Source organism: Vidua chalybeata, chromosome 6 (genome assembly GCF_026979565.1).
Source record: "Vidua chalybeata isolate OUT-0048 chromosome 6, bVidCha1 merged haplotype, whole genome shotgun sequence".
NCBI classification, from domain to species: domain Eukaryota; kingdom Metazoa; phylum Chordata; class Aves; order Passeriformes; family Viduidae; genus Vidua; species Vidua chalybeata.
Genome location: NC_071535.1, coordinates 29,720,685 through 29,735,724, shown reverse-complemented (window position 1 = coordinate 29,735,724; position 15,040 = coordinate 29,720,685). Strand labels below are relative to the sequence as shown.

General features: G+C 35.8%; 1 protein-coding gene across 3 annotated transcripts in view; it reads left to right on the top strand.

The window, feature by feature from the left end:
* DPH6 (diphthamine biosynthesis 6) overlaps positions 1 to 15,040 on the top strand; it is a 199,018-nt gene that overhangs the window by 38,504 nt on the left and 145,474 nt on the right. For 2 of the 3 annotated variants that reach the window (XM_053945921.1, XM_053945919.1), the window contains exons 4-6: positions 3,416 to 3,489; positions 5,602 to 5,720; positions 6,937 to 7,002. In XM_053945921.1, the coding sequence (XP_053801896.1) occupies positions 3,416 to 3,489; positions 5,602 to 5,720; positions 6,937 to 7,002 (259 nt within the window). The remainder of the gene's footprint in view (positions 1 to 3,415; positions 3,490 to 5,601; positions 5,721 to 6,936; positions 7,003 to 15,040) is intronic. The other variant, XM_053945920.1, reaches the window with a different exon arrangement.

Here is a 15,040-nt window from a genome sequence, read left to right as displayed (position 1 = left end):
TTGTTTTTGCATTACTAACACCAAGATATATTGCATACATGTGTACATGTTTGTGTTTGCTTGTGTACCTATATATATATGCATTCATAATCATGCACATCCAATGTGTTATAGATTTGTATAGTAAAAAACACCTAAACAACCTCAAAACAAAATCTATGAGAAGCATTATTTTCAAGTCTGGGCCATTGTTTCAATAGTAATTTAGTATACGTTCTGTGACCTGCAGTGCTTGCGTTATTTTTCCCGGTCCCGGGCAGCTCCAGAGCGCCTGGCTCGGGCGCTCCTTCTTGGCTCCTCCTTGTCACGATTCCCGGGCGCTTCGGCTGCCGCGCACCGGGGCGGGCTGGCCACATTCTGTCGTTGGCACGAGGGACAAGACAAAGAGGTGAAGGAATTGTCCACTTCGTCCATGTGGACGGCTGGAAAGCTTTAATGGCCGTGGGAGCTGCGGTGGAGAAGCTGCGAACCGCTCCCAGCTCTGTGTGGATGAAAATGGCGCTGGGACCGGGGAGGCACGGAATGTTATAGGGGGTGGGACAAGGAGGGAAGAAGCCCTCCCACCCAATGGGGACAGGTGCCGTGGCGGTGGACTACGGCGACCAACGGGAATGCAGCAGGGGCGGATACGAGGCTCCGGGGCGAATGGGGTTGTGGGAATGGGGTGACGGGCACAGAACTCTCCGGAGTGGGCAGGGGGGTGGTTACAAGACTGGCAGGGTGAGCTCCAATGGTAAGAGACCCGGAGCGGACCACTGCGGAGAAGGGAACCATGGGAGGTGCACGGGGGTACACAGAACCAGCTAACTAACACATATCAGAGCCCCTAATCTGAATGCAGCCTGGGATGCAACAGTGACCTTCTGTGGATTTTAAAATTCCATTATCATGGGATGGTTATGAAATTTCCTGGGACTCATGACTAGAATTTTTTAAATCCCAAACAAGTAAGTTTGTGCAATAGATCATTTTAGTATTGAATTATTGTGTTTGTATAAGGACATAACATTTAAGTCTCTACTTCCATTTAGTTTTATTTTTAATTTGAGGGAGTTTTCTTAGCAAGTATCTCTGCTGATGCATATATTTTGTCAGAACTTGAAAAACAGAATGAATAAAAAATATGTTTATGGCTGTCTGAGCTTGTTAAAAGTATATTGGGCAAGTCAGTTGCCATCTTCATAGATGAACAGGAGATTCTGTAAATCTGTCTTTGGGAAATAAGATTTCACTCCATATTTGTTTATTATGAGGGTACCATTTTTTTTTGAAGTTTGTGATATAGTTACTCTCTAATATTTTTGGACATATTGTTTGATGTCTGCACATTGTGACAGAGGACATTCTGAAGGAATTGCTAAGGTTATTATTTTACATAAAAATAAAAACAAACAGTATTTATCTTGTTAACATCAGTCATGTTTTCCAAGATTGTCATACAGCTTTCTAACCTTTTTAAAAAGAATGTTGAAGAATGCAACTTAAGTTCAGTTTTAGCAGTACAGGTAAGACTGCATAGCAAAATAGCATGAAATAATGGAGTACAGAGAATACAATTTAGAAATATTTGAAGATTCAAGAAGGCTTCATGAATCAGTTGATCAAATTTATTTAAAGAAAATTCTGCTTGCACAACTGTGTTAACTTTTTAAGAAATGTTATTGTAGATGTGTGAGTTGAGTAAATTGAAGTATCTGTGATTTACCAAAAGAGCTTTGAAATACTGCAGAGAAAGCTCAAAGAGAAGCAGAAATAATATCATATGGATAGTAGTAATGATAATAATGATAATAATTTTGGATCCATCATTGGATAATGAACAAATGAAAGATAAAAGTAATTTTTTTCACTCCTGCTACCTCTGGATATGTGAGAAGCATCAACCTGAACACTGTTTGATTTGGCATTAATCTTCATATTGATGGATCTATGTATTAATGACATGGGGAAGTACATAATTTAAATAGTGATGTATTTTTTAGATTACTATATGTAGGAATTTTGACAAATACAGTTTCTTACATCTGAAATGTATATTGGGTATTAATAACTTAATTTTTTTTTTGCAATTATGAGGTGAGAATTAATGTAAAGCGTAAGATAATAGATTAAGGGAAGAATATCCCAGACAGGCATAAACCAGAACATTTTTCACTGTATTATAATTTTGAATAAAACACCTCCTGCATAATTTTATTGATGAGAAACAGGAACTGAATTTTAAATTCAGCAGCACATCAGGCAAAGACTGATTTGATTTTGAAATTTGTAACAATGCTGCCATTTCACTTGGGCTGTGAATCAAGAAAATTATTTACCCAGATTGCCAAGAATAGCTGCTTATCCTCTACTGCCCAACTTGGTTGGGCAGATGATGCCGCATGCTGCAGTCAGAATTGTTTTGACCTTTACCAGACAAAAACTCCTGGTACAGTCAGCAATGATTCACCGTCCAGCTGATGCAGTCAAGGGGCACTTCACTGCTCAGCTTGCTTGGCCAAGGCTTAGCAGGACTTCTGAGATCATAGAGTAGTCCAAAAGAGACAGGCAGGGGCAGGATGCATCATCACAGGTATATAACTGAAAAATTTGTTGTAGAATCTTGCTGCAAACTTCACAGGATTTGGAACAGGTCCAGAAAGTAAATCATGGTGTGTAGTTATGATTGACCTTGATTAAAAGAGGAAAACAACTTTTACTGAAGTCTAGATGGAGCAAAATTTAGAAAAAGAAAGTTCATCATGTTGATTGGGACTCAAGCAATTTAAAAATGCAAGATCTCACAAAATACTGGAACTTTTGAAATGTTACATTGTCAGTGGGTTTACAAGAAAAAATAAAGTGCTGTTCATTGGCTTAGGTAATTTAAATGAAACATAAAATGTGTCTTGGAAAACCTTTTTTTATAGCAGAATTTTTAAAAGGTGATGTTGAGTAAGTTTCTTGTGAGTTTTCTTGTTCTGGTGTTAAGATAAAAAGAGTAATCTCACACTCTCTTGTACTGTGTACCATGGCAAATGCTAACAATTCAGTTAATTGCATTATGTATGTTGCTGATATTTATTTGTAGGTGGACTAGCTAACATGTCACTTATAGAGAAAAGCTGGAAGGAATTTTCGGGATGTCTGGAAAACTCCAGGACAATCTGTTATGTCTGATACTTTTCAGTTACCTTGGTTATATCTTCTCTAGAATGGCATTTGAGTCAAGTAGATTGCATTAGAGTAATAACCATGTAGTAGGTCAGCTGAGCTGCTCCCTTCTGTGGAAGAACTGCATTCCAGCCTATTCTGTTCCATGTTCTGGACGCAGAAAAAACACATATTCTTGGTTGATTCTGCAAGTAGAGATACTGAATCTCTGCAGCTTAAAATATTATATGCTGTGTCATTGATATTCCATGTCTTTTTTCAGGACAAAGAAGGAGTAGAGGGTGTATCTGTGGGAGCCATTCTTTCTGACTACCAGAGAGTTCGAGTGGAAGATGTGTAAGAAAATACTAATCTTTTTCAGACTACACATTCTAGAGAGTACTCGTCTGTTTTCTAACTCAAATTTAAGGCAGAGACAGTTGCCTGATTTCTCATGTTCTATGATACCAAATGCATTCTATTCATTAATTTAGATATTTCTTTTTTTCTTTTATTTTTCTTCCTTTTTCCCCCCTGAAACCATGTGTTCATTAGTAAAAGTCTAGTAGAGATTCTACCAGGGTTTTTGATTGCTCTTCAGATCTCTCTTCATCTGTTGAAAATAGATTTGGTATGAACATAGTTGAGTAGGTTCAGTTCTTTGATTGCAACAGGAAGCTAACTCAGTTCCAATGACTACAGTGTTGTGGTCAAGTCCCTCTGTTTTTCACCAGTGTTTTGATGTAGGGGAACATCCTGTGACTTGTTATCAAGAATTAGAAGATAATCTTTCTGTGCACATCTTCCCTTAATTCCTTAAATCTAAAATTTGTTATTATTAATCAGGAGCTTCCATTTGTCATTCCTATTGTGCACAAAAGTCTATATAGATTGTGATTATTTTAAGAGTCTTAATTAAAAAGAGCATTATGTAATGGTAGTTGTGTCTGTTATGTAGGCCAATATTTGATCTGAAAAAAGATTTTTACTGTATACATCTGATGAAATGCAAAACCACCTTGTGTTAAAAATTAATTATAGTTTCATGAGTTCATTAATGATTTGTTGATGATGAAAGCAAGTATCTGGAATCCTTTATCAGCTGTAAGAATGGTGAAATTAATGCTATGCCAACTAAGCGCACATCAGCAAGTTACAGAGCACATTTGTTTTCTTTACATTTTACATAGATAAACTGCAGTCAGAAATATCTCCTTTTTCTTTTCCTTTATACTTCAACATTTTAATAATTGCCTCACATGTTAGTAGGATAAAAAAAGATTGCTTTTGTTGATTGTGAGTTTTACATCTTTACCACAGCTAAGAGATTGACAGGAAATCACAGTATTTCAAATAGGCATGATTATTTCTGGGCTTGTAAAGTAAAACACTTTACATTGATCTGTAGATTTAGCCCTTTCAATAAGGTTGTTTCATATAAGCCATCCCAATTAATTCAGCTAATTTTTTATCTGAAGTTAGGCACATAGGTAACTACTTTACATTCAGAGCTGCTAAATAGTTCTATCACAAAACTTAGTGCTCTTTTAAAGCATATCAAAGTAATAAGAAAACCAGTCAGATTATATGGGTGCTAACTATGCATTTACATATCAACATTAAACATACATTTAACTATATAGCCTTCACAATCATACTAGTGGTTCTTCTATCTGACATAGGGAGCAATGCCCATATATGTGAGAAAGACCATGTATTAGGAAAAACATGATAATTTGCAAATAAATCTAAATCATAAGGGCTCTGAACTAGTCTCATAGTTAAATATTTAAGTTTTTCAGAGACCTTACACATTTAATCACCAGCTGATGGTTCTTGACAATTTACAGAAATGTTACCTATCAATAATGCAAAATAAGAGATTCTCTAATTTGATAAACAATCAAATGCTGCGTATCAAATGCTGTCTATATATGATATGTATCAAAACAAATTATTAACTTTACAGTAACAAGTTGTTAATTTGTATCACAAGCTGTATATATTTTCCTGAATGATTCTTTTCCTTGGTTGTTGATCCAAATCACAGCAACAAATTCAGCATATTGTACTAGTGACATGTGCCACATGTATCACAGAGCAGTGACTTTGTCCTTAGCTGTGTTCACAAAAGTGATGATTTCCTAAGGTGCTAATTGCTTTGTGTCCCAAAAGGTTTAGGAACACATTTTGTTATGGTTTTACTTACAGTCCTGTGCTGATCTCTTTACCTCTGCATCTTATGTAGATGAATCATAGTCAGAACAAGTTCATTTCTTTTTTAAAAAATAATGCATTAGACTTAATGTTTATAATGAAATATATGAATAGTAAGGTGTTGTAACTGAAATTATAGAAGAAAAATTATTTCAGGATAGGAAAAGAAAGAAATTTTAATTCATTTTACATTAATAATACTGTGTAAAAGCATTATACTTGGCTTTATCCAATTTTTGGTTTGTTTTTAAGGTGCAGAAGGCTTAATCTTCAGCCTTTAGCTTACCTCTGGCATTGGAACCAGGAAATACTGCTTAAAGAAATGATATCATCTAACGTTCAGGCCATAATCATAAAAGTGGCAGCTTTTGGTATGTATTCAGATTCTGAGCAGTATTGTCTACTGAAATTTCCCATGGACAAATCCACAACATAACAGAGGAAAACAGAACTTTAGTTGCATGTTTTAAGATATGAAATGTTAATGTCAAAAAAATTATAAAAAATGTCTCAATACCAGTCATGATGTCCGAATAATTAATTTAACAGGATGCAATTCATTCTTAAAGGAGATGTGAAAAAACTGGAAAGCAGTTCTTCCTAACACAGTCATTAAATTTCTCTCATATATTTTTGTTCTGGTTTCGTTTTGATTTGCAGTCAAGATGCATGTATAATTCAGTAGTTCACAGTATTTTCATTTATAGATGATACAGGCTTGTGACTAGACAATATTATAAAGCAACCGTGAAAGTTGTAATAGAAATACATGAAGTTAATATCAAACAAGATATAATTATGAGGCCAAAATATTTTGTGTAACAACAGACTTGGAGTTAGTAAACCATAAGAGGACACAGAAATAATTCATCATTGCCTCTAAATTTCTTTTTCATATTTAAAATTTAGTTGCTTAGCATACCAGAAAATCAATGTCTTTTCATTATCAGCTATATAAAATGAAGTTATAAAACTTGAAGCAAATCAATATGAAAGTTAATCTGTCTGTTTATTGCTTGAATGGAAGCGTAAGGTCAAATGGAGTTTTATAAGAACGCTTCTGGAATGATGTGCTCTAAAAACCTAAGGAGCACATGAGAGACATATTAATAATACAACATATTCATTTCAGGCCCCTATGCAGTTTTCTATTTCAGAGCAGCAAATGAGTTTTTAAGCATAAAATGTGACCAAAGGACCTTTTCTTTTAGGGTTGATTATAAACTTGTGGTCCACTGTAGCAAACAGTGGTTTGTATCATGCAAGTGGCATCAGTGGTTAAAGATATATATTTGGAAAATAGTGTTGCATAATTTTTCATTAGAAGTCCAGTGTCTGGTTTACCTGGACAAGTTTCCCATCAAATACCTAATCTCTCTCTGAGAGTGCTTTATATATAATAAAGTAATTTCTCCTTCATTATTAACCAAGATCTGAATTATAATCCCTTTAGGGTGGATGGATTAAATTCATTATTAAAAATTAATTATTTTTAAAAAAATTATTTACTTCTTCCTCTTTATCTGGTATAGTTTCTAACTAGTTTTTACATTGTCACTATGATGGTCTCGCTCTATTGTTCTGTAGGATCTGCTAGGGCTGAGAGGAAGATTAGAATGATTAGAAATACCACATGCCCTCATTCATTTACAGGTAACAAGCAATGTAATTTATTAGCATTTTCTTGAAATTTTGGGAGGTCAGTTACAAATATATTGGAATTGAATACTATGTTTTCTACTACAAAACACTTGGTCTTAAATTGGGGAAAAAAATTTCTAAAATAATTGTTTTCTAGCCATGTAAAGTATATTCATATATTTATGTTATATTTCCATAAAATAGAATGTATTCATTGCTTAAGCTGGCATGAAGAAAAAAATGAAGTCCACAAAACATATGTAACATGTTTTTTCACATCAGAACTATTTTTTTAAAGAAAATAAATGATTTAAGTAATAGATAAAACTGTTTCCCAGATAGACATCATTGATGACCTGTCATGCCTGCAGCAAGATAAGCTTGTCTTTTGTATTCTGCAGTCTTAAAAAAACTTAAAATGCACTGGTTAGTGCACAAAGAGTGCTTTGTGGGCTATTCATTGGAAGAGCGAATACCATAAATACTTGTAGATAGCAATTAGATAGAAAATCACTCCGAGTTATTTTTCCGTTTTATTTTTTTGGCTACAGGTAAAAGAAAGATCTTATCAGAGTCAATTTCTCACCTGCCTCAGGCAGACGTAATTAGATGTAAGCAAATTTAATGGAGCTTTTGTGCTCTGGGGCCATTCAGTAATGCTTTAATAATTGCATGCCTTATTAAAGTGGATTTAAGGTATGAAGGCTGTTTAACATATCAAGTGGCAAAGAAGATAAGATACAGTTTAACTTTTTGCCTTTTAGATTAATAATCAAAGCTAAACTGCAATGAAAATATTTATAATAACATATTTAAGAGTCTGAATAGTAATGCATTAGGTGATACATTGTACAGGTGTTAATGCAAGAAGCAAATCTGTAACCTGAGCTTGACATTCATGGGTACCGGCATACTTGTACACCCGCCTTGTCCTGTTTTCCATTAACTCAGTGCTGGTATTGACAGGGTAAAAGCCTGGCATTTTATGTAGAAAATACATAATAATGCAAGTAAATGAGCATTAGTTTAGTACATTTGCCTAAATCCACCATTACAAATTAATACCATAAACCTTGCCAGTGGCAAGAGTTTTCTATCTCAGAGTAGTGTAGTTTTCCAGATGGGATACCAATTGCTCTCACTTATATGCAAGAAAAGTATTGTTAGCAACCTTTTTCACATGCCTTCTGTTGATCTATAAGTAGATCAGCTTTCTTTCCTTTAGAGTGTATTTCAAAAGCTTTAATGATGAGAGAAAAACATTCCATGATCTAACAGCAAACCTGAGCGCTACATATATGTATAAAAGCTACTGCTGAATATATATCTTCAGTGCCATTTTCTTGCTGCTAAAGATGCCTGTATGATACATCATACTTTTATCTTTGAAATATACCCCCCTTCAGTAGAAATCCAGAAATTCAGAAATAGGTTATTCAGTGTCAGCTAAAATTGAAGCTATTACTGATTGGTTTTAATGTGTGTGTGCCTGAGTGTCCATTACTCATGTGACACATATAGCACTGTGTAATAGAACAATTGTGTAACTACTGTAACACAATAAGAAGATGCATTTTTGATCTCCTTCCTTTTTGGTTTTGTGTTTTCCAGATTAACTAATACTAATTAACTTGCAGAATATGCATTTAACAGCTTCAACTTTATATACTTGGTAACTTCATAAACTTATGAACTTGGTAACTTTATATACTGGTCTTAACTGTGCCTCATTCTAAAGCAAATTGTTTCCACTGCAGTACAAGGTGCAATACGTATGTGTAAGTGAGGGAAGGAGGAGTGTTACATTTGGAAGGAATTTTTGAGCTTCTTACAATATGATTCTTAGTAAAACTTGATGTTCAAGTTTATTTACTTTCAGTTTACTTATGTAGTTATCTATACCTAAATCTTGTTAAGTATTAACACTAAAACTTAAGCACCTCTATACTTTTTAAGATATGATAAACTTCATTTCTTATATATATTAGAATATACTTGGAAGTTGATTTTATGTCATGCAGTTAAAGTAGTTTTTTCCACAATGTTTCTAGATTTTCTTGAAGTTTCAAAAGTAGCATATATACTGAGTAAGTTTTCCAAGTGCACACTGTTGCCTTGAGAATGTAGGGTTGTGTGGAATTGCTTCCTCAATGTTTCAGTCAAAATTAGAATATAAACTCAAATTCCTATCTCTTAGGAGATTATTATGCATTTATTCAATGTATACATTGCAGCTTCTTCCCAGTTTGGTTATAGTAAACTAATCCTTAATTATTTAATTTAATACCTGAAAAAACTCACATTGTTATTATGTGATCAGATAATTGAAACATTAATTTGAAAAAGAAAAACTCTGATTAAATTATTAAATTATGTTTCTGACTTGTAGCTGCTCTTTGGACCACAGGAAAGAAATGATACCGTAGCACTGTTCAACTGTTGAACAATAATAAAAGCCAAAATTTTGAATCAGGGCTGATCAGTCTGCATTTGAAGTGGAGCTCTTTAATTTCGTGGCTACATTCTTTACCTTGTAGGTCCAGCTGCTGTGAGTGCCTATAGATATTCTACATTCCCAGCCATGGGTAGAGTTGAAATCACAAGGTCTGTGGAAACCTAAATTTTGAAGTGGTATAGGTCTTAGTTACTTATGCAGGCTACTTCCCAATGGAGTAATGAGTCCTTAGGGAGCCAGTGACATCTCCTGTCTGTCAGGAAATACCAAGTTCCTACACTAAAACAAGCTGTCTGTAGTAAGTATATTTAACATGAACCTCCTTTGGTGTGAGAAGATACTGATGCTTGCTTCCCATGGTCTAGAAAATTGGTAAACTGCTATTCATGGAATCCACTATCCTGATAGTTGAGGGATGTGTATGTTTTTGTATACGAGTCTTTAACTGAAAATGAGAAAATATTGCTTCTTAGTATAATGATTCTATTATTTAAACCCAGGTGACACCTGGGTGTCTGTGCAATGAGGTTGGAAGAGACCTCTAAGATCATCAAGTCCAACCTAACACCCTAACACCTCAACTAGACTATAGCACCAAGTGCCATATCCAGTCTTTTTTTAAACACATCCAGAGATGGTGATTCTACCACCTCCCTGGGAAGACAATTCCAGTACATTATTATTCTTTAGGTGAAAACTTTTTTCCTAATATCCAACCTATACCGTCCCTGACGTAGCTTGAGACTGTGTCCTCTTGTTCTGTCAGTTACTGCCTGGTGAAAGAGACCGACCCCCAGCTGTCTACAACCTCCCTTCAGGAAGTTGTAGAGAGCAATAAGGTCACCTCTAAGCCTCCTCTTCTCCAGGCTAAACAGCCCCAGTTCCTTCAAACATTGCTCATAGGGCTTGTATTCCAAGCCCCTCACCAGCCTTGTTGCCCTCCTCTGGACGTGCTCAAGCATCTCAACGTCCTTCTTAAACAGAGGGTCCAGAACTGGACACAGCACTCAGGGTGCAGCCTCACCAGTGCTGAGTACAGGGGAAGAATGACCTCTCTGCTCCTGCTGGTCACACAATTCCTAATGCAGGCCAAGATGCCATTGGCTTTCTTGGCCACCAAGGCACACTGCTGGCTCATATTCAACCAGCTGTCGACCAGCACCCCCAGGTCCCTTTCCGCCTGAACACTGTCCAGCCACACTTTCCCCAGCTTGTAATGTTGTAGGGGATTTTTGTGGCCAAAATGTAGAACTCAGCACTTAGACTTATTAAACTTTATGCTGTTGGACTCTGCCCGTCCATCCAACCGATCTAAGTCTCTCTGCAGAGCCCTCCTCCCTTCCAATAGATCAACACAAGCTCCCAGCTTAGTGTTGTCTGCAAATTTACTAATGAAGGACTCAATGCCCTCATCCATGTCATCTATAAAAATATTAAATAGAACTGGTCCCAGTACAGACACTGAGGGACACCACTGGTGACTGGCCACCAGCTGGATGCAGCCTCTGTATGCCTCTGGTGTATAGAAGTGAAATCCTGACTGACTGAAATTGATAGCCATACTCATATTAGTTTTCACAGAGGTAAGATTTACATGTAAAGAGCTGCATTAAAAAAGACCTAGCACCACACAGTTCCTGGTTAAGCTCTGAAGGGTGTAATTTAGTGTACAGATAAACTGATCTAATAGTAAGTTGCTGCCAAAAGGCAGCATTTCCATCCCACTTCTAGCTGACTCTTCCAAACCACAAGTCTGTGCTTGCTTCTGTCACTGTAAAGGCTCCAGTGTTTTTATGGCTGCATATAGGTGATCCAGCAGGATCTGCTTTTTTCTGGGTACAGGGAACTTGCTCTGTAGAAACCATGGCTGCATAGAGCGCAGAGCTCTCTCTTTCAATAGAATGGTTATTATAAATTGGGTTGGCTGCAATGGCAGATCATATCCTGAAGTAAAATTGTTGGTTGTGAGTTTTGTCTGAGCACATCATCTGTGTAATGGAGAGGAACAGTGTTCTTTGAAAATGTGTTTTTAGTACTGAGCAATTTTAAAGTAACTTTGTGGAAATTGAAGGATCTTGTCATCACAGGGGAAGATACTTAATTCCTCCAAATATTTTTTTTAATTCTCAGGCCATTCGCAAACATAACAGCAGGAATTGAATAATGTTTTGTTATTAAATCAATATGAGATCCCAGTTGCTTTCTTATATATTGTACAGTAAGGATTGTTCACTTGCTTATTGCTAAGTAAATTAAACATTTACATTATTCTTAGCTAGTTCAGCTTATTTACAGGTGATCATTCCATTGCTTTCTTCCTTGTGCAGCTACCAGACACTAGAGCTGTAGTAGAATCTATGACAGTCTTCACAACATTTGCTTTTGAGAACATTCTGTTTTATTAATATGAAAAACACTTAGAATCATAGAACCATTAAGGTTGGAAAAGAGCTCTGAGGTCATCATGTCCCACCTTCAATAGCACTATAACCACTAAATCATATCTCAAAATGCCACATCTACTTTAAACACTTAACTTGTTTATTGAACACTTATTTTGATTATCTTAATTTGAAATAAAAGATAAAATGACTGATAATATTTTTCAAGTTCTGTCAAATTTTAATGCTTGTCTCTTCTGATAGTGATAATGTATTCTAAAACTAGCATTAAACTTTTATTAGAAAAATTATCCTTGTGTAGTGTTGAAGTATTATCTTGATTATCTAGACATATGATCACTTTTAATTAATTTTAATGTTTTTCAGATTATAAATTTGATAAGTTACCTATGATGTAGTTTGGGAAAGATATTCTTATTATCCTTTTCCCTCTTTGAAATCTTGTTTCCTAACTAGCATATGGTGTTGTCACTGAATTTTCAAACAAATCTTCTGAAACTTAGTTAGCCCTTTAGAGTTTAAGTGCATTTGACACTTTTTCTCTAGGCTTGTTCCCTAATATATTTGTTTACCATCCCATTTATCTCCACAATTCATGTTATTTATGATAAAAAAAAAAAAAAAGATACAACAGTTGTTTGTTCACTAGACATTGCATGAAAAGACTTAGAAACACTTATAAAAACAGAGAGACATTTTATCTCAGGCCATTTTTTTTTCCTGGCAGAAAAGTTTCACACAGAAAAAGATCAGCACAGATAAATGGAAATTGTATGCAAGACTGAAAGTCAAAAAAAATAGCTTGGGGTTTAAGATATGCTGCAAAAGAGATGAATACAAGAAATGAGAACTAGGAATGGACTTAAAGTAAAAGTTTGATTCGTAGTTGAAAGTTTAGGAAAATCAGATGAAAAAATAATCTTTGCATTTAGAACAGTACTTGCCTTGATGCTTGTATATGAATGACAGATATTTTGTTATCAGTGTAAGATGAGCTTTCAGAAAGAGATTTTAGTGCATATATAAAGTATAAAGAAATGTTTGAAAATAAAGTGTGTTAGAGAAAGGAAGAAATGAGATTTTGCATAACTCAGTTTAGAAACAGAGAGAAATAAGATTCCTTCTTTTCTACCTCTGAGCCTGTACATTGGAAAACAGGAAGGATGTTGTTGTCATAACAGATAACAGGAGTTAGAAAGAAGAGTAAGGGAATATGCCTGAAAACAGAAAAGTACTTGAAAGCTGACATTATTGAGTGCTGTTAAGGAGATGTCACAGACAGACAAAGTAGGAGAGAGATGGCTTAAGAATGGAAATATCACTTTGCAGTTTGAGGAGATCACATCATCTAAAGGAAAATTTAAATGGAAGCACCAGGCTAAGAGCGCACTATTAGGCATTTAAAGTGAAACAGGAAAGGAAGTATAGGTTATAGTGAAAAAAACAGAAGAATAGTTAGAACATGGAGCTGAAAAATTGTGGAAGAGAACTTAGTAAGAGATGTCAAAATCAGAAATAATTTTAACAATATGAAAATACAGAGGTACAAGTGGTATATTTTTGATACTAGAATATATACTTGCTGGTCTTTAATGTTTGATACAATTTAAGTTTTAGATGCCCATTTACTTTACAGACTTATGTGTTGAAACAGGACATAAACCTTTAAAGACATATCTGTGTAGTTAGAGCCATAGATGTTTGCTTTTCAGGTCACTATGAGTTGAAGTTTTGCAGGACTTCTTGTCCTAGTCTGATCCTTTATTTCTGCTCTGGCCTTTTACCCTTTTGCAGCAGATCTGTTGATCTTTGCTGTCAGAAACCTCTTTTGATCCACTTGGGGATTGTGAATTTTTAAAAAGTTTATAACTTGTCTGCGTGGGGATGTATTTAATGAAAATGACACAAATTTTACCACTTGCACCACACCTCTTTCACTTACATAGAATGAAGTTTCAATTATTTTCTACAAAGTTTACTAGAATTAGAACTGTTCAAAGTATGAAATACAAGAATTCTATAACAGGGACAAAACAGCACATATCTTTTTATTAACACACATTTGTATTCATGTGGTGCTAGATCAGTTGAATTTGTATTAAATAGATTAATAAACAAACAATGTTCTTAAGGTATTCTACTAAAAAAATTTATATCAGGAAAGTCATACATATGTGACTGTATGAACTGAAACTTTAATAACTTCGGATTTAATTTTTTTAGGTTCATTAAAAGTCCTGAGAAGAAGACTCAGTCATTACTTTTAATGAGATGAACTATTTGCTGCATTTGATTAAAAGTAGTTTAATGCTATTTTTCAGCAATTATACAATTCTTCCACAATCTTTTTCAAACTACCAAGATTTTAGAGAAGAACCTTCTGAAATTCTACAAGGACAAATACAGGGTCCTGTACCTGGGGAGGAATAATTCAATGCACCAGCACAGACTGAGGGCTGACCTGCTGGAAAACAGCTCTGTGGAGAAGAACCTGGGGGTCCTGGTGGACAGCAAACTGTCCATGAGCCAGCAGTGTGTCCTTGTGGGCAAGAAGGTCTATGGTGTCCTGGGATGCATTGGGAAAAGCATGGGCAGCAGGTTGAGGAAGGGGATCCTGTCCTTTTGCTCAGCCTTGGTGAGGCCTGACCTGGAGTGCTGTGTCCAGTTCTGGGCTCCTCAGGGCAAGAGAGACAGGGAGCTACTGGAGCAGGTCCAGTGAAGGGTGGCAAAGATGATTAAGGGTGTGGAACATCTCTCTTATGAGGAAAGGCTGAGGGAGCTGGGCCTGTTCAGCCTCAAGAAGAGATGACTGAGATGACTAACTCAGTATATGTGGCTGAAGTGGGGAAAGAAAGAGAATGGATCAAGGCTCTTCTCAGTGGTACCAAGCAATAGGACAGGAGACAATGGGCAGAAACCAAGTCACAGAGAGTTCCACCTGAACATGAAAAAGAGCTTCTTGACTGTAAGTGACCAAGCACTGAAACAGATTGTCCAGAGGGGTTGTGAAGTCTCTCTCACTTGAGATATTCAAGAGCCATCTGGACACAAACCTGTGCCACGTGCTCTAGGATGACCCTGCTTGAGCAGGGAGGTTGGAGCAGATGACTCACTGTGGTCACTTCCAACCTCACACATTCTATGATTCTGTGATTTTGTAAAAGAATCTGATTGGAAATATTGCCTTGTTATC